The sequence below is a fragment of the Cyprinus carpio genome, chromosome B6 (assembly GCF_018340385.1).
Source record: "Cyprinus carpio isolate SPL01 chromosome B6, ASM1834038v1, whole genome shotgun sequence".
Classification (NCBI taxonomy): domain Eukaryota; kingdom Metazoa; phylum Chordata; class Actinopteri; order Cypriniformes; family Cyprinidae; genus Cyprinus; species Cyprinus carpio.
The window spans coordinates 13,280,256-13,300,004 of NC_056602.1; the positions used below are offsets into that span (position 1 = coordinate 13,280,256).

Genomic DNA, 19,749 nt, shown 5'->3' on the forward strand with positions numbered 1-19,749 from the left:
CTACGTAGAAAATGCTACGTCATTAAACGGGGCGGGCCCAATTGGCTGGTTGTGGACGACATTTTACAAAACCGAGAACGCACGAATGTGTTGATTTTCTAACACAAAGCTGGCGTATTTTTCGCGAGTATGTTTGTAGAAGTCATGTTGTAAGGATCTGCATGCAGAAACTACAGGCCAACTTTGTCTAAAACATTCTCATTGACCATACTTCTTCTCCGATTCCACAAATACACATTTCCACAAACCAGGTAGGACCAGCGTTACTCCGTTTTGTTCTGGAGAAAACAGTCATTATTCTGCCGAAGTTTTACTTTGCAGTAAGGTAAAGGAGATGAGAGGGAGTTCCTCATATGGAGACCGAGACAGAGATCGAGGACGAGACAGAGGGTGGGCCATTATATTTATGTTAATTGATGTTTGTTTATTTATGTGCATATCAGTTTATATGAAGATGAGATATTAGGCAATTCATTAGGCTATTGGTCACAGTAACATATTTAGCTACTTGTCCATACACTCCTGGCAAACTATTTTTAACACTGGCAGGATTCAAAGTAAGGATATGAATCTTTAACAGGCCTCGCTTTGGATCCAGTCGAGTTGCCCAACCTCCACCCAAAAAGTTTGGGAATCCAGGAGATCGGCTGAGGAAGAAGAAATGGGACCTGGACCAGCTGCCTAAGTTTGAGAAGAACTTCTACAGTGAACACCCAGAGATTCATCACATCAGTCAGGTAATAAATAGCATAATTATATCAAAGTTGTCCTAAGACAAGAACGCATTTTGGTTTTAGATTTTAGGACCACTTTGATGAAAGGTTTTTTTCCACTTCAAATGTTGACTTTATTTTGTGTGTTTTTTTTTTCTAAATAGTGTTTTTGTTTGTTTATATGTATATATGTATATATATATATATATATATATATATATATATATATATATATATATATATATTATATATATATATATATATACACACACACACACACACACACACACACACACACATACATATTATTTATATATATATATATATATATATATATATATATATATATATATATATATATATATATATATACACACACACATACTTTTTATAGATGCAATGTGTAATTTAGCACTAAATCGTAATTTAGAATATAAATCTTAGCGTTCTATATATTGGTAAATATACAGTATATTATATACATATTTAAAAAAAAAATCACAATAATCTAACCTTTCATTGAATAATAAGAATTTAAAATGGGGGGAAATATCATTATGAAATAAATATTTTTCTCTAATACACATTGGCCACAATTAACGTCACCCTTTTATTCAATACTTTTTGAAACCCCCATTTGCCAGTTTAACAGCTCTAAATGTTCTCCTATAATGCCTGATGAGGTTAGAGAACACCTGACAAGAGATCAGAGACCATTCCTTCATCCAGAATTACTTCAGACCCTTTAGATTCCCAGCTCCATGTTGGTGCTTCTTCTCTTCAGTTTACCACACTCATTTTCTATAGGGTTCAGGTCAGAGGACTGGAATGGCCATAGCAGAAATTTGCCTTTGTGCCCAGTGAGAAATATAGGCCCACGACATCTAAAATACAGCAGTATATTTCATTGTACACATGGGGTACTTTTTATCCCTGTGTTCACCAAACCCATCTTGAGTGTTTGCTGTTAAAAAGCTCATTTTTTAGTTTCATCTGACCATAGAAGCCAGTCCCATTTGAAGTTCCAGTTGTGTCTGATAACTGAATATTCTGGAGTTTGTTTTTGGATGAGCTAGGATAATTTTTCTTGAAACCCTCCCAAATAACACGTGGTGATGTAGGTGCTGTTTGACAATTATTTTTTTAAGGTTTTCTGACCCCGAGACTCAACGTTTTTCTGCAATTCTCCAGCTGTGGTCCTGGAGAGTCTTTAGCCACTCAAACTCTCCTTCTCACTGTGCATTAGGACGATATAGAGACACGCCCTCTTCCACACAGATTTATAACATTTTCTGTTGATTGGAAATTTTTAATTATTGCCCTTATGGTGGAAATGGGAATTTTCTTTGCTCTTTTCTTAAAGCCACTTCACTAATTTGTGAAGCTCAATTATCTTTTGCTGCACATCAGAAATATATTCTTTGGTTTTTCTCATTAAGATTGATGATTAAGGGAATTTGGGCTTTGTTTTCCCTCATATTTATGTTTCTGTGAAACAGGAAGCTTTGGATGGATAATTTAATGTTCATAATCACCCCGGAGTGCTCAAAATTGTGAATATGAATGGGAATATACTTCTGAGATTTTTAAAATAAAAGATCAAAAGGATTAACAATGCAGATTAATTTTCACCGCCGCCTTTGATCATATTTACCAAGGGTGCCAATATTTTTGGCTGTGTGTGTGTGTGTGTGTGTGTGTGTGTATATCTCAGTATGTGTGTACATGTATATAATGCTTGTAATGGCTTAAAAAGCAATAACACTGTTGTTTTGGTAAATCATTTTAGAGAACTTTCTACAGTTTTGCCTTGATTTTTATTTATACTTGTATATTGATAGTATGAAGTAGACGAATATCGGCGGAAGAGAGAGATCACTGTCAGAGGCTCCGGCTGTCCAAAGCCTGTCACCAACTTCCATCAAGCTCAGTTTCCTCGTAAGTTTAATTCACATGTGAATCAGGTTTTTTTTTTTTTTTTTTTTGAAGGGAATCTGTTCAACAATATCCATACACACATCAGACAAACGTTTGCATGCCCGTTTTTTTTTCTTTTCAGTGAGTGTGTTTTTTTTTGTTTTTTGTCTGGTAATGAAAACACACTCAGTAAAATGTTGTCATCTCCTTGTATTTTCTGCCAGTAAAAGTCATATTGCCACCTACAGCTAATTTTCATTAACAGTCCACTAGTGTCATATTTCATATTTTTATCCTTTGGTAAAAGGAAAAGAGAGGAAGGAACTTAGTCAGGGAAAAAGATGGTTACACTAGTCTTGTAAATACACCACACTTCAATACACTTTATTTCTAATGCACCATATAAATATTTGTTTGAGCATGAAATAAAGTACTTCCTGAACTATAACTACTCTTTTGTTTCCCCCATTACTTGTGGTCCTTTATTCCCACAACTAAATTACTTTGTAATTATGTTCTGTCATAGGCCAAAGTTGATGTTAAAAATATCTATAAGAAATAATCTGGTCTTGTAGAACAGTGAACACCTATAAGAATACTGAATTGATGTTTCTGTGTTTGAATATGTGATGGATGTGCTGCTGGAGCAGAACTTTAAGGAGCCCACTGCTATCCAGTCTCAAGGTTTTCCTTTAGCTCTCAGTGGCAGGGACATGGTGGGCATCGCTCAGACCGGCTCCGGAAAAACACTGGCTGTAAGAGACCCACATCTACAACCTACAGCCATAGAAAATTCACATACTCAAGTATGCATCCCAAGCCTCATGTCTCATTTTTACTCATTTCGATATCCTCAACAGTATCTGCTGCCTGCCATAGTGCATATTAACCATCAGCCCTACCTGGAGAGAGGGGATGGGCCCATTGTAAGTTGCTGGAATTAGACACTATTTAAGATGTACATTTAACAATGTACAATTATTTTTTGATTTACTGTCCATAGTGAATGTGTATTGTTTTGTTAGGGATTTTTTTTTTATGAGTTTATTAGAGTGTTTTTTGGATAGCACTTTTTACCTAACATGTGTTCCCTGGGAATCGAACCCACAACCTTTTGCGCTGCTAACGCAATGCTCTACCACTGAGCCACAGGAACACTGTACATTCTTCAATTATGGTATTTTTTACTGCTCTCTGCTCTGTTTAGTGTCTTGTGTTGGCACCAACGCGTGAATTAGCCCAGCAGGTGCAGCAAGTGGCATATGACTATGGCAAATCATCTCGGATCAAGAGTACCTGTGTGTATGGAGGAGCCCCTAAGGGTCCACAGATAAGAGATTTAGAAAGAGGTATTGGAACTGGAGCTGTACATTTTCTGTAATTTTCCTTTTTTTTATCCTTCTAGAAAATAAAGCACTGCTTTGTATGCTCTCCCAATTTAATAAATGATATCCCATGAATAATTTACTGGAATGCACTAAATATAAACTTAAATATATTACTACAATAATATTTTAGATATCTATAATGTTGCTGTAGAAAGACTAATCTGAGCTTCTGGGGTTAGTCTTGGTCTGTTTTTTGTTTTTATGTTTAATAATAGAAGGGTGAGGAGAATAACATCACCTCATTGTACCCTGTTTTAGAAAATTATATTTTGGAAATTCTAAGTCTGTTATTAGATTCATAAAAAAAGTTCATTGGCATTTGCTTATTGTCAACATTTCAATGGAAGTTACTTCCCTAATTCAATTCTTCAAATCAATACACTTTATTGTCCCTTTGCATAAGTCGTGCAAAGTGTCATGGGATGTAGGAAAAAGGTGGATAGATCTGTGGTTCTCAACCCTCTTCCTGAACAAGCGTAATAGTAACTGTGATCATTTTCGGATTAATTGACCAGCAATACTTAAGAGCTTTTCTTTAAATAAACATAGTTTGACTTCCTAAAGGTGTAGAAATCTGCATTGCCACACCTGGCCGTCTAATCGATTTCCTGGAGGCAGGAAAAACAAACCTGCGCCGTTGCACCTACTTAGTGCTGGATGAGGCTGATCGTATGTTGGACATGGGATTTGAACCCCAAATTCGCAAAATTGTTGACCAAATTAGAGTAAGTACAGTACAGTATTTGACAGTTCACAAATGTTAAAATTAAATGCACACTTTGCTGCCCATTATCATGTGTGAATATATACACACACACACAAAAATATACACAGTGGACACACATATATTATGTAAACACACATTTTGCGTTTAGTTTTCTGCTATTCCTTTCCTTCAGCCTGACAGACAGACTCTCATGTGGAGTGCTACCTGGCCTAAAGAAGTTCGTCAGCTGGCTGAAGATTTTCTCCATGACTATGTCCAAATCAATATAGGAGCTCTAGAATTGAGCGCAAACCACAACATCCTGCAGATAGTGGACGTCTGCATGGAGAATGAGAAAGACAACAAGTAAGCTGATTTACCAGTAATGTCTCTAATAAAGTATTGGATATGGCATTTTGAGCTTGTATTAATTTATTGTGATTTGTATTGGTTACTTTCCTGTTTGCATGTACAAATCAAGTTGAAAATATTTCAAAGAAATGATTTGTGCTTTAAGCTGATTCAGCTGATGGAGGAAATCATGGCTGAAAAGGAGAACAAAACCATCATCTTTGTCGAGACAAAGAAACGTTGTGATGAACTTACTCGGAGGATGCGAAGAGATGGGTGAGACAGATCTTTATAATCCCTCTCATAAAAAAAAAAAAAAAAAGTTTTTATAAAAATCAGATAAAATCCTGATGTAATGTATGTTGTGTTTTTATCCAGATGGCCTGCAATGTGTATTCATGGTGACAAGAGCCAACCAGAGAGGGACTGGGTACTATCAGGTAAAGTTTTTAAGCTTCATATTTTATTAAAGAAGGCTGTCACAATTTGGCCTACCTGTTCTCATTTTGTTGCACCTTGTGTTTTCAGAGTTCCGCAGTGGAAAAGCTCCAATTTTGATTGCTACTGATGTTGCCTCACGGGGTTTGGGTATGTTCTGATACTTCATACTTAATCAGAACCATTCGCGGTTTGTTTTTGTTTTTTTTGTTTCTTTTTGAGTACAGAACCGAATGTTTTGATATCCACTAAATAATCCAGACAGTATATAGAGAACACACCTTCAACTATAACATTGATACATAGTCACATATTTTTAGTTTTAAAATTTTAGTTGACGATGTCACCATTTTTTGTGCCAACAGAGAGACACACTGGTAAAGCAGATGCCATTTCCACAAACACAGGGATGCAAACTGCTCATCTTTTTGGATAAGTTTGTTGTTTTCCGATCAAAATTGGTCACTTTTGTGATGTGTGCTATAAGGTTTGACTTTCATAGCTTTAACCATAGAATCACAAAATCATAAAAACTGATTCAAATGTGTTTGAAACTTTTTCTTTCACAAACATTTCAGATGAAACTGATATGTAATTGTCTCACCTATTTGACAACTTATGTGTTTGCATCCCTGCAATCAACTAATCAAACAGTGTTTTTAAGTCACAGACACCTAAATGATCACTGAAGTACTATGATAAATATTGACAGTGCAATTAAGCACCCTAACGTCATATATGAATAACAATGTATCAGTAATGTATCAATGAAACATGGTCTTTGCCTCAGTAAGAGAACACTTAGACATTTTCAAAGTTGGTAGTTTCCATCAATGTGATCTTTGGTGATGCAACAGAGTTGACTTCATAAAAATGAGCTTTGATCCACCACCTGATACAGTTGGATAGTCATTAGACAAGTAGGAACACTCACTAGCAACCAACAGCCCATAGACTCAGAGACAGCGCACATCCTGTGATTTAATCACTATCAGTTTGAATACCCCTTTTACTTTTGTTTAGCTCCAGCTTGATGAACAGAGTGAGAAGAACACTGTACTGCATGTTCTTAAATGCTCTGGTATTCTTCATTTTCCACATTCTACCTCACCTCATTCACAGTTGAGCGTTCAAGCCTTCCACTAGTGAATCTTTCGTTTTAATCACTCAAATAACTGGTACATTGGCCGTTGTCTGCGCAGATGTCTGCACAGACGCAGGCAGTATGCACAGACATCAGTGGGCTGTGTTGAGGACAAAAATAATGTCACATAGACTGTACACAATATGGTGCAAAATGTGGACAAGTGAAGTATACTTTGGGCTTAAGATTTGTCAGACTTTAGTTAGTCTTTGTTTAGATGATAGACATTAGGATCTGAAGTTTTTAATGCATGGTGCTTAAATTTAAAATAATCACCTGAATTTTACTTGCCGTTGTTTTGCATTCTCTTAGTATGGACTTTAATGCTTTCTTTCACTTACAGTTGAAAAAACATCACATACAGTACATTCTATAATCATTTGGTTGGATAATATTTACCTTCGGCAACTTCTTTTTAATTGTTTTTTTTTTTCACTGTCTTGACTTCACCATATTCTTTCCTCTCTTAGCTTTTCTTCCATGCCTTCTCTTGTTTTGTGCAATATATATATTTATTTATTAACTGTCCGGTTCACTTTTAATTATAAGAAATGACTCTGGACTGATGGTGACTGACTGGAGGGATGGTTTGTCAGTTTCCGCGTCTACAAGCTGTTCCAAAGATGTTAAAGGTGTGCTGTCTGTTTCTTGTTACTGATGTAAAAAACCCTCACGCACGTGGGGCTCACTGGCTCGCTGTTGACCCTAGCACGGATCTAGGGGAAGCTGCTATCCTTCCCTCCTCTTCCCTGGGTCCTAATGCCAGTCTCCTTCCTGAACAAGTGTGTCCAGTTATTTAGCAAGATGTTAATTAATAGTCATGGTCATAATACAGTTGGCCAGAATTTTTCTTAATTTTTTTTTTCCCCCTCAGAAATATTTTGTTTAATTTGTGCACTTTTTTTTTTTTTTTTTTAAATCATGCGTATTTTTATGAGAACATTGTTAACCCAGATATTAGATATTGCTATTTTGTTTTGTTTGGGTTATGCCAGAGGGTCTTACACTATTATTGTTCTTTTTCCCCTTCAGGATTTTTGACTTCCTAACTGGCAGCCCAGGCATGCTGTGCTAATTTGACACAGTGGCCTCCCTCTACCATGTAACCAGAGCTCTATCAGTTACTAGCACAGGTCTAGATATAGATAGACTTCCTCAGCGGCTCAGTCTTAAGTGCTAGTGGCATCAACAAGCTTACTTTAACATTTTTATCTCAAACTGTTGATTGGCCGTTAAAAAAGTCTCAAAGGATACTATGGCTCATCAGAGCTCTGTTAGATTCCAGGAAAGTCTGCCCCTAAGATAGATCTGGGGCCGAATGGCCACGGAGTGATTGAGAGAGAGGGAGAGAGAAAGTTAAGAGTGCTGGATACAGTCCGGTCCAGTTTGTGGAGGCCCTGCAACCCAGCGAGAGAGAGAGAACTGGGGCAGAGCCGGTTCTGCTCCCGCCTGGCGTTGCTGGGACAGGGCCGAGGGTGAAGGGGGGGCAGCTCAGCGCGTGAGCCCACATTAACCTCTTCCTCTTGGGCCGCTCCACGGGACCCAGGACTGATCCCAGCCAAGAGTAACCTAACCTAGGGTAAGTACCTGATCATGCCCTAGTCACTGCCCTGTTCATGAGAACTGTTTCCATAGTGTGGCAAATGTCCTTTAAGTATGTTTAAACGTGTGTGTGTGTGGTAAGTGCCATGGTTTATTAGACCATTATTGTACTGTATATGACTGTATTTAGCACAATGCATTTTTATTTAGATATCTAAAATAGTATTATCTATCATCATCACTTACTAAAAGGAGACTGTTTTCTTTTAGGGTCAATAGCAGTGTTGTTAGAGCCCCTTTTGAACTGTAATGAGAAACAGACTTTTAAGATGTTGTGTCCAGAAAAAAGAAAAATCACCTTTGTTTAACAAACTCCTGACATCTTTAATACCACCTCAAGTGTTGCTTGACACAATTTGTTTTGATATAAAATGAATCATATTGGTAATGTATTGATAGTTAATGTAATACTTGAGATTAAATAAGCTGTTTATCTATGGAATAGGTAAGTAGCAAGTCGACAAAGTCTGTTGTGTCATTTATTTACTCTATAGTGTCTGTCTGCTTAAGGCGGAGTCTCACTAGTCAACTGAAAATGGATTTTGGTCTCTCCTGTTAGGTTGTTGTTGCATTTGGATGATGTGAATGGTATTTTCCAAACTCAGGAAATAGTTAATGTGAATTGCTGATGAAAACAGTCCTAAATCGTATGGTTTGTCAAATTGTGTCAGGGATCACTTTCCTGCAAACAGAGTGATAAATGTAGAAAAGGAATCCCACATTCTTTGGAACCTTACAAAGATTAAAAAAAAAACAGAAAAAAGTGAGGAGAGTGATTCTCCTGTGTAGCCTTAAATAAGCAGCATGATTAAACAGCTGCGGCTGTTGAGGAAAAAGTTGGGATCAGATCCTAGCAGGACTGCACTTCAGAAACTCACTACTATGTCCACAAGCATCTCCAAACACCACCTGAAAGATAATTTTAAACAAGACTAAAGTTGACTTCTAGTCATCAAGTCGCAGCAAGGACTTAATGCTTCATCATAGAGAGTATCTCCTTTGGAAATTGACTGAAAAATCGGCCAGTGAGACACTGTCCTTAAGTTGACCTCAAGGCAAACCTTTTTCTGAATGATTAATATAGTGATGCACCAATATTTTAGCAAACAAAAATATTTATGGAGGCCCGAAACCATTGACCAAAACAGTGACATTTAAGTAGTGCCACTTCAATGCTGCATTTTGACTGTCAGTGTCTACTGTGTGTACAACATAGATAAGTTACAACATATACACGTGAGCTGTGTGGATTTTTTATTTTTTATAATCAGTCTTAACTTAAGATTAACTAAGAGTTAATGCAATAAAATTTTACTTAAACATTATTTGTAATGTGCCTGTTATCCAATATTCACAATAAGCTTCGTGCTTTGTTACTTTTGATACGAAAACAAGGACAGAGCTTTCAGATTTTGTCAATTTTGTAATGAAATTCAGATAATAAATGTCGTGACTGACTGCTGTAGCCATCTCAGTTCAAGTAGCAGCACAGTGTCTGTGAACCAACCATCTCTTCCTGTTTACTACTAGTTATAGCACAGAATAAATTAGACCATCAGAAGTTATGTTAAAAGAAGCAGTTCAACTTACTGAAATGTATCATGTTTTATGTAATTGATTATTCAGTTTCATCTAGCTTACATTTCTATATTTACCTCAAATTCTGGATTGACCGTTACAAAGAATCTAACATTTACCTCGTCTGAAAAAAGGGTAACTTAAGTGCAATTTGAAAGTGAAAAGTGACGTGACATAGAGCCAAGTATGGTGACCCATACTCAGAATTTGTGCTCTGCATTTAACCCATCCAAAATGCACACACACAGCAGTGAACACACACACACACCCAGAGCAGTAGGCAGCCATTTATGCTGCGGCGCCCGGGGAGCAGTTGGGGTTTTGGTGCATTGCTCAAGGGCACCTCAGTCGTGGTATTGCCGGCCCGAGACTCAAACCCACAACCTTAGGATTAGAAGTCAAACTCCCTAACCACTAGGCCACGACTTCCCCCATTTGAGTGTTTACATACAATTAAGTTTTTGAGTCTAGCTTATTAAAGCAGTTTGATTAATTAATTGATTATTAAACACTATTTGGTGTTTGGCTAAATGAAAACTTTTTTAGAAAAAAAAAATATATTTTGGTGCATCACTATTTATTATACAATTAAGACCTGTATATTTCTGACTGCTGATGAGACAGCATACAAAAATAGTCTTTCAGACATTTTAAAGTGTATTCATGTCATTGGATAACTTTAGAGCTAAAATACTATTCAGAGCTCCCAAAGAGATCTAAAACCCAGATGACTGAATAATTCTGAATAATGTTGCAGTGAACTAGGCAATGGTCCATTCCTTCGGTCTACTTCCACACTTTCTAATTTTCATTTTTTTTTCTTCCTCCCTAAATTTCTTAACCATGAGATGTGGAGGATGTTAAATTTGTCATCAACTATGACTATCCAAACTCTTCGGAGGATTATGTTCATCGCATTGGGCGGACAGCCCGCAGCACCAACAAAGGAACAGCCTATACTTTCTTCACCCCTGGGAACCTTCGGCAGGCTCGTGATTTGGTCCGGGTTCTTGAGGAGGCTAGACAGGCCATCAATCCCAAACTTCTGCAGCTGGTGGACACAGGACGCGGGGGAGGTGGAGGTGAGAGTTTTGGCCATTCTTATTTCAGTTTGTATTTGCATTATGTATTATGAGTGAAAAACTACATTTCCAGGCTAGTTGGACATCTATTGGAGGTACGTTTTTTTTTTTTTTTTTTTTTTTGTACATTTCAAAATTTCTTATAACAAGCCTAAGCCCCAAACTCTCACTGGTTACTTCCGTAGGTGGAAGGATGCGCTATCGTGGCAACAACTCAGGCTCAAATAACCCCAACCTGATGTACCAGGATGAATGCGATCGCCGTATGCGCTCTGTAACTGGAAGTAACAAGGGCAGCCGCAGCAACAACATGAGCCGTGATGCAAGATCAGGTGGGAGCAGCCGTGATGACCGTATGTCCTCTTCTTACAGAGACCGCAGCAGGGATGGACGAAACAACTACAACTCAGGACCCTCCTACAACAGTGGAGGAGATGACCAATATCAGAGCTGTGGGGGCGGAGGAGGGGGGCAGTATGGCTCCAGAGGGGGAGTCTCACTTCCAGTTGGTAGTGGGGGTGCAGGAGGGCAAGATCAGGCTGGACCTCCCCAAGGTCTGTTTGGAGCAACTCCACCAACTCCTCCTCAGCCTGGGCCAGGTCCACAACCACTCATGGCACAGCAGTTCCCTCCTCCACCACAACCTATCATGGGGTTCATGGGTCCTGGGCCATACCCATTTGCCTCACCACCACCACCTCTTCCTCCTCCTCCTCCTCCTAGAAAGTAGCATCCAGAGGCTTTGCTGCCTTTTCAATTATTTTTTTTTTTTCTTGTTGTAATAATAACCTGCAGTTTCCAGTCTGAACTTTTGAATATAGCTGTGAGATACATGGTGTACTCTCTTTATTTTCCATTGTGTTGTCGTAGAAAAGGATTGCTTTGCATTTAATCAAGCCAGAGTTCCAGGGTCTTGAGTGAAGGGCTTCTCTTCCAATACAGTGCTTTTTAGTTCTGTGGTTGACCCTAAAGTGAAACCAGTAAGGGAACAATCTTTAGATATCTTGACTTTTTTTTTTTTGTGTATTTTCCCAAATAAAAGTTAATCTTCTGATTACAGTTAGTCAGTGCTTATTAATGATTATTGATGTTTTAAGTACTTAATTGATTTCCACCCTCCAGTGTCATCAGTCTCAGACTTGAAGAATGATTCATAGGAGATTTTTTTTTTTCCTTCTTGTAGGTAACTTACAGAAAGCTAACTTTTCTGCATCTTACCTTGGCCTACCATTAGGCACTTATTAGTATGCTACAGCTACCCCTTGGGATCCTTAGACTCAGTGGAATCAAATTTGTTAACACCACCTCCTCTCTGATTTGAAAGGACCTGGAAATAATTCTCAATTATTTTTGTATAATCACTGTTTTACAGATTTTAATAAAAGGGTTCAAACCAGATCACTGTCATTAATGGCTTTATTACCTCATTCAGCTGTTGCTGAATCAAAGATTAATGGAAAAAAAACACATTTTAGACCCCAGAGAAAAAGAATAACTTTATTTCCCTTAAATACATATTTGCACTACATTCACTTCTCCATATGTTTAGTCTCTGTATTAATTTTTGGCAAATGTACATAATAGCAATACCGATATTATTTACACTTCATCATGTTGGAAGGACATTAATGATTAGAATGCAACTGACTTCACCACAGACCTTTAACTGTAAGGACTGACACAAACTAGAATTGTTTAATTTTGTAACACAGTGATTTCAATTCCTGTCTACAGAAATTCCGATGCAGGAGCATTCCTGATTCCACTTAAATATAACCGAAGTACCGTTATTTAAATGACCTATGTTATCTTGAGTACAGAATTCTTCAATTATCTCATATAGGAATGGTAAAGGTGACAGTATTCATTCAACTTCTGAGAGAGCCCAGATCACATGTGGAACCATCAGGGAATCACAAAAACAAAAGACAATCTCAACAAACAAAAGGGGTAAACTGTTACACTGCCAATTAAAAACAAAATGTCTATATTCACATTAGCAGTAGCACATGGGGAAAAAAAAAAGATTAGGCACGTACGGTAAATATAAAGAAGACATCAGCGTGATGTTCAAGAGCAGTACAGTAAACATGGGGCAATTTTAGGACAATCATAAATTAAGATGAAAAAAATTACAATGAACAGCAAACGGGGCTGTATGATTTGTAATATATAGACCATTTGAATTTGAAGAATTTCTTGCTAAGAAATTGATTTTTTTTAGTTGCCATTAAAACCACATGCAGCCTGACAATACAATCACACACACACAAATAAGATCAAGAATGTGTGCAAGTGAACAAAACCTATTAATCAACACTGAAAATGAAACTAAGTGCAGAAACTGAACCTGCTCTATGCCATTACTGCTGACTGAGACTCCAGTATCTCAATTCACACATGGTAATAATGTCATAAATGACCACAAAACTCAAGTCTCTAACTTTCAAACATTTAAAGCTTCATACAAAAAGGGCCTGACATACCAGAAAACAAAACAAAGCTGAAAAAAGTGAACAAATGGAATTAAATGAGTTCATTTAAAGGCCTCCTCCCAGTACTCATTCAGACATTAAGGAGAATATAGAAGGATGTGGACCAAAGGCCGAGCCATTGACACAGTCTGGATATGAACTGCCACAAGGAAGCAGAAGGGCCACTAGCAGGAAATCAGTCTGTTCTTTAAAGGTTTCCCCAGGACTCGGGTGGAGGGAACTGCTCTACATCTCCGCTCTCATCGTGTGATTCTTGTCCTAAATCAAATGTCAGTTTGTATCTCAACCGCACCTTCTCCTTTAAAAAGAAAGAAAACTTGTATGAAAGTATGAACTTTATGAATAAATGCAGTGTAATCAGATAATCTCTGCATATCAGCAACAAAGACAGCCACACATGTCTGACATAAGCCACAGACCATAACCATCACAGTAAGCTTTACTGACAAATTCTAACCCCATATTTGTAGGGTTGGACCAGAATATTTGATTATTCAAATATTCGTTTGGTGGGTTGTCATATGATTTTCAATTTTGAAATTCTAATATTCTTTTTTTGAACACCTGGCATCCCCTGTGAAACTGTTCTCATTCGGGCTTGAATATGAATCGCCCATGAGTGAACATCATGATTCAGTTCTTTTGAAAGAGAAGACAAAAATGGCGAAGACCTCAGCTGTGTGGGAGCACTTTAAATTGAGTGAGGACCAGACAAAGGCAGTGTGCCAAATATGCGATTTGAAACTAGCCTACCACAACAGCACATCAAGTCTGAAAAATCACCTGAGTTCTGTAAGTAGTACGCCTAATAGTATATTGGTGTATAAAAAAAAACAAAAAAAAAAACAAGCTGATTTTATCTGTCATGTTAATCAGTAATTTTACACTTGATAAAAATGTGCACTTAATTTGCTTGGAAAATACTTGTCTACAATTAGTCTACATTAAAAGTATTGCTCTTAACAGACCTGTGTGTTTTGTATCACTAGTGCAGTCACAGTGTCCGTTCTCGGAGCATATAAGCCCTGCCCGCGTGAGGTGCGCTGTTCTGTAGTTTTTTAAAAGTTTATTCATTCTGAACGTGTCGCGTGTCCATATTGCACCAAAATGCAACACTGCACTCCCTTGGGTCCACAGCAACACACCTGCCACTCATGAAGTTGATTGGATGAACGGTTCTTGACATCATAAAAATGCAAATAGACAGACACACAGATACCTGACTTTATTAGAGAGAAGAATATGTTCAGCCCTCTCCCTCCGAAGCTTCAAATATTCAGTGTTGATTACTACCGAAGCTTCGAAACTCAAAAAATGGACCAGCCCTACATTTTTGCATAGGGCTGCAACAGTACACAAAATTCATGTTTCAGTACATACCTCCATATTGGAGTCACAGTGTGGTACAGTAGAGTGAAAAATTATCAGTCTTGAAATTATTCAAAAACACAGTGGCACAGTTACAAGTCTTTCACCGCTAAATCTGAGATATAAATCTTTTTTTTCCTCAGACAAATTTTTGTTGTATGTGCACATAGAAACAGTGAATAATAATTAGTTTGATAATGTAACATGACTGGCTTTGGCTTTTCATTTTTCATACAGTACCTTATAAATATGGACCGTTTTTTTTTGGGGGGGGGGGGGGGGGGGGGGGGTCTTATTTCTAGTATATTTGGGCTTGTTAGTTTTTGCTCTGAAAAGTATTTTATTTTTCCCCCATTTGGATTACTCTTGCCATTTTAAGGACCGCACCGAAAGCCCTATATCTGCATCTAATATACTATATGTACCACTGCAGCTCAACTACTACATAATATTCCCTGAATACGTCTGTTTATTTACCTTGTGAGGGTTGGCTAAAAGCAGGACCTGTGTAATGGCGGCAGGGGGCAATAAAGGATTGAAGGCAGGTAAATCTGATCCCGATGGTGGCTGCAGCTTTACTCTCATAGTCTGCACATACATACAATACAGATTCAATACAGAATTCTATACAGGTTCATTAACGATGGGTGAGAAATAGAGTTACCTTAGGAACGGCCGCCTGGAATCTTACATTTGTGATGGGCACAGGGGCAGATGACAACATTGAGATTATCACCACTAAAACATCTGGCCGGGCTGGTGGAGAGTCTCTTGCAAAATGGAACAGAACTCGAAGGCTGTGTTGATCAAAGACTGTCAAAGGTAACAAGCTACCTGTCACAGATAGGAAAAAACAACTTGGTCAACAACACATCCTCACATTAAAACAAACAACAAAGCAGCATTAACATCACAATTTACAGAGTATAGACAACTTAATAGATCCATATCTAGAATGCCATCTTCCAAGACTTCAAAAGTAATATGATAGCTTTATGAGGAACAAACTTTATTGATAATATTGCTCTATTTTAAGCTGATAACTGCTGCAACAAGATTGAGTGAACGATACAATGTGCGCAGTCCTAAGAGCGCGTCTCAGAATGCTGACTGTTTCTATAGCAACCGGGACTTCTAACGTCAGCTGCAGTGACGTGATGACTTTACTGATTAGCGTTTGGCTCTTTCATTCAGAAGGCGGGGCTTCCTGTGATTGAGCGGCCATATTAAGCGTTGCATTTTTGACATGGGTTTTTTTAATTTTATTATTATGGTCCCCTAGGTGCAATTATAGTATTACTATAGTTTTTAAAAAAAAAAAACTTTTAAAATGTAGTGAATTATGACATTTTCCCACCCTGTTTCTCATCCTTTGATTCAAACAGTCTGTTTTTGGGTTGTTTCCCCTTTAAGAGATCAGTGTTAACGCCCACTGTTATGATTGGCTAACGACAGTACCTATGGATCAATTATTAACACCCCCAGCCAAAACATTTGCGATTGAGCGTAACTGTTTAGTAGCGGGTGATGCATTCGAAGCGATGGCTCTTCCAATGATAAAACCTTATATGTTTGAGCACATCTGCGTGGCATTGTAATTTTCCTGTACACAGAGCCACTCGCTGTCCGTCGACTGAACACTTGTGAGGGGCGCGGCGCGACAACGATACGAAATGAGCGTAGTTGTCTTGTGCTGGAGGCGGTCATATGCAAATGGTTGGAACGTCACTTCGCGCCGTGACGTCACTTCTTACCATGGATCCACAACAAGCTGTATTTAGAGCTTGATTAATTAAATGGCTCGTTTATAATGGGGATGACGTCTTAAGCTATGAAACTTGCAGGATGTTTTAATGGTACAAAGACCTCTTATATTCCAAAAGATCAAGGCAAATTTGGTTTCTCATTTCATGACCCCTTTAATAAAAGCAGGCTTTACCTAGAGAAAAAGATTAAAATAAATGACATTACATTTCAAGCAGCAGGGGAAATGACTCGCTACACTACATATTCTGCACCTTTAACTGTGAACTGTATCCTGTCTGTTCCTAAATGTGAGATATTTGCAAACTATAAAGATATAACATTTTCTCCAGCCTTAAATTCTGAAACTAAATTCAAGACATCTTGATACTTTTGAAAGACTTTTTATTGTAATTGCATAGAAAAGCATGACCAGCTCAATTTAAAGTTTGCTCAAAGTCTTACTAGGTTTGATAGACTCCAGGGGCACAGTCACATTCGCCAATGATACATCATCCTGCAGGGTAGAAGCTGGAGTGATGCATGCTGGGAGCTGTGAATTCAGGAGAGTGCCTGGCTCAGAGGAGAAGGCCAACACAGGACTGGGGTTTGTAGCAGTGTTGGTTCCAGACTTAATCTGTAGGTCTCGTAGTGTGGGCTTGGACTGAGACTGAAGTTTGTCCCTGTTGAAGAAGTGTCGATGCCATATATATTTTTAAAGCATGAATATTAATCACACTTTTCCATAATCTTGCATTTATTTAGCATGTATTTTCACAATAAACATTTGCATGCAAACATTAACAAGCAACCATTTTCCAATTATACATTCCAAAGGCCTTAAAGTGCCCCTATTATGGATTTTTGAAAATTACCTTTCATGCAGTGTAACAGCTCTAATGGCGCTTTTCCACTGGGTGGTACGGCACTGTACGGTTTGGTATGGTCCACTTCTGGGGGGTTTTCAACTGGGTACAGTACCAGGTACTTTTTTTTTTTAGTACCACCTCGGTTGAGGTTCCAAGTGAACCATACCATTACCAAAACGTGATGTGTAAACTCTGCTGATCACTGATTGGCCAGAGAGAATCGTCACTACAACAGAACCGCTAGATTTAAATAAAAAAAAAAAAATGGCTGTTTCGTGGTCTGTTGAGGAAGTACACACGTTCCTCTTATTGACAGCAGAGAAGCAGATCCAGCGAGAGCTTGATGGGGGGCGACGTGGAATGAAGAAGTTTTTAAGGAGTCTCAGCAGTAGAGGCGGCGCAACTATAATGACATGTGAATAATCCCACCCACTAGGGCATTGCACAATTAACTGAATTTCTAATCGTTATTACAAAAATGGATGCCACAATTACATAATCGTTCAAAACGGCAATTAATCATTTAAAGTCCACTTATGTTATTCTGCACACTTATGTAAGCCATCTCTCCCAGGTCCTCACTGCCACAACTCGTTCTTGTTCCGAGTGGGTCTCGAACCCAACTCTCCAGCTTGTGAGGCGGACACACTAACAAGGAGGCTAAAGACTGCAGCCACTAGTGTCAGTTTTCCATTGTTTTAGTTTTAGTATAACATTATAATTAAATAAATAAATATAACCATTCATATTTTACATGTTTTTTACTCAAGAAACCAGTGCGATGTATATTTGACATTTGAGGCTGATAAATTCTGAGTATTTTCAGCTTGTTTATTTTTATATAAAAATAAGGCATGCAGTTGCAAGAAACAATGGTATAAACATCATTCAATGTAAACTGTGATAATCGTATTTAATAAATCGCAATTACAATTTCAAGGGAATAGTTGACAATTATGATTTTTGTCATAATCATGCAGCCCTACCACCCACTCAAAAGCGTTACTAAACTGCAGTGGAAACGCAAACCGAGCCCTGCCTTGCCATACTGAGCCGTCCCGAACAGAGTCATACCACGCAGTGGAAAAGCGAATGAAAACATCTTGCAAAGCTTTAAATCTGAAAGTGCACTTTGTATAAAGTTATTGTCTCTCAAAAGAAAGTAGAGTCTGAATCATTGAAACGAGTCGTTTTTGAAAACGAAGCCGTTTCATGTTGACATCATAAAACATTAGCATATTGCCCGGCCACTTGTTGGTCTTTCCACTTTGGTCTGAATGACAATGCAAATTCATTCTTTGCCACTAGGTGCCGCTTTTTTGGAGCATAAAAATAGCTGTTTCCCTGGTAACGCTGTACACAAAGCAGCACTGCCACAAATGCTGCTTCATCAGGCATTACAGGCATGATGTAATGGAAATGAGACCAATCGGACCAATCACTGCAGATTAGCGTCACGCAAAGGAGGGGTTTGGAAAAATGAATCATTGAGTGAATCATTTGGGAGTCGTTGAGAAAATAAGGTAAAAATAAATGCATATAAGACAATAATAGGGTTTTCTGACCTTGCATGCATGTCAACCTGTTGTTAGACAGTTCCAAAATCAAAATATGAACCTTTCATTACCCATAATAGGGGCACTTTAAGAAAAAATATGTTTGATATGCTTTGCTAAACTAATTAACAAAAAAAAAAAAAATTTAAATTTACCATTTGACTTGAAGATTTTCTGGGGGTAGAGACTGTTGAAGCAGAGTCTTACCCAACAGGTCTAACTCATCTAGGGATTTAGTGGATGTCACAGGCACAGTAATAGGAGTCTTGGTAGCACTCGCCACTGGCAACAGCACTGCAGGGGCTGGCGTAACAGCTGTATCCACAGACTCTGATGACTAACAAAACCGGTCAAGAGTTATGGTAAGCAGGGATCGATATAATCAAGTCATTAACAGGCTAGGGATGTGAAAATCTACACATTTTCATAATCGAATCGTCAGTGGGTGTTCGACTAGTAAGTCTTAAGAAAGACATGTATTTCACGTCATGTTCGCCACATTTGTATTTCTAATGGGGTGTTCACACCGTTACACCCTGTTCAAAACCTACCTTTCCCATTCTCTTAAAAACACAGTCTTAAGATGCATTTTTACGTTTTTAACTAGGGGTTTGCATGACTAGTTGAATGTCTGATCTGCAATTATTATTTGAAGTAAAAATACTACTAGAATTGTATTAATTTTTTTCTGCAGCTGGCCTTACTACTAACAGAAATGGCTTAATTATTTTAAAATTTCTCTCATGTAGCAATGTTGCGCTTTGGGCATCCTGAGTCCCGGCTTGTGGACCTTCCCGAT

General features: G+C 38.1%; 2 protein-coding genes across 4 annotated transcripts in view; one reads left to right on the forward strand and one right to left on the reverse strand.

Annotated features, from left to right (window-relative positions):
- LOC109106419 (probable ATP-dependent RNA helicase DDX17) lies at window positions 1-12,317 on the forward strand. Of its 2 annotated transcripts, XM_042725776.1 has the most exons (14): window positions 1-251; window positions 322-390; window positions 581-737; window positions 2,555-2,651; window positions 3,252-3,385; window positions 3,491-3,556; window positions 3,838-3,979; window positions 4,583-4,743; window positions 4,918-5,090; window positions 5,241-5,351; window positions 5,454-5,515; window positions 5,604-5,663; window positions 10,686-10,919; window positions 11,105-12,317. In XM_042725776.1, the coding sequence occupies exons 2-14, from the start codon at window positions 335-337 to the stop codon at window positions 11,647-11,649; spliced, it is 1,998 nt and encodes a 665-aa protein (XP_042581710.1). In that variant the 5' UTR covers window positions 1-251; window positions 322-334; the 3' UTR covers window positions 11,650-12,317. The 2 variants fall into 2 exon arrangements, with proteins under 2 accessions (XP_042581710.1, XP_042581709.1); XM_042725775.1 differs by having other exon boundaries at window positions 2-390.
- The window catches only part of LOC109105760 (ADP-ribosylation factor-binding protein GGA1-like), a 19,307-nt gene continuing 11,499 nt past the window's right edge, over window positions 11,942-19,749 (reverse strand). For both annotated transcript variants that reach the window (XM_042725777.1, XM_042725778.1), the window contains exons 13-17: window positions 19,106-19,287; window positions 16,991-17,208; window positions 15,447-15,616; window positions 15,260-15,370; window positions 11,942-13,712 (exon numbers count right to left, since the gene is read on the reverse strand). In XM_042725777.1, coding sequence (XP_042581711.1) covers window positions 13,602-13,712; window positions 15,260-15,370; window positions 15,447-15,616; window positions 16,991-17,208; window positions 19,106-19,287 — 792 coding nt within the window. In that variant the 3' untranslated portion in view covers window positions 11,942-13,601. The remainder of the gene's footprint in view (window positions 13,713-15,259; window positions 15,371-15,446; window positions 15,617-16,990; window positions 17,209-19,105; window positions 19,288-19,749) is intronic.

Excerpts from the sequence above, each read along its gene's own strand:
- LOC109106419 (XM_042725776.1), top strand. The coding sequence starts at position 335 with ATGAGAGGGAGTTCCTCATATGGAGACCGAGACAGAGATCGAGGACGA. Across the intron at positions 2,652-3,251 it reads CCATCAAGCTCAGTTTCCTC|AATATGTGATGGATGTGCTG; the intron begins GTAAGTTTAATT and ends TTTCTGTGTTTG. Across the intron at positions 3,980-4,582 it reads GATAAGAGATTTAGAAAGAG|GTGTAGAAATCTGCATTGCC; the intron begins GTATTGGAACTG and ends GACTTCCTAAAG.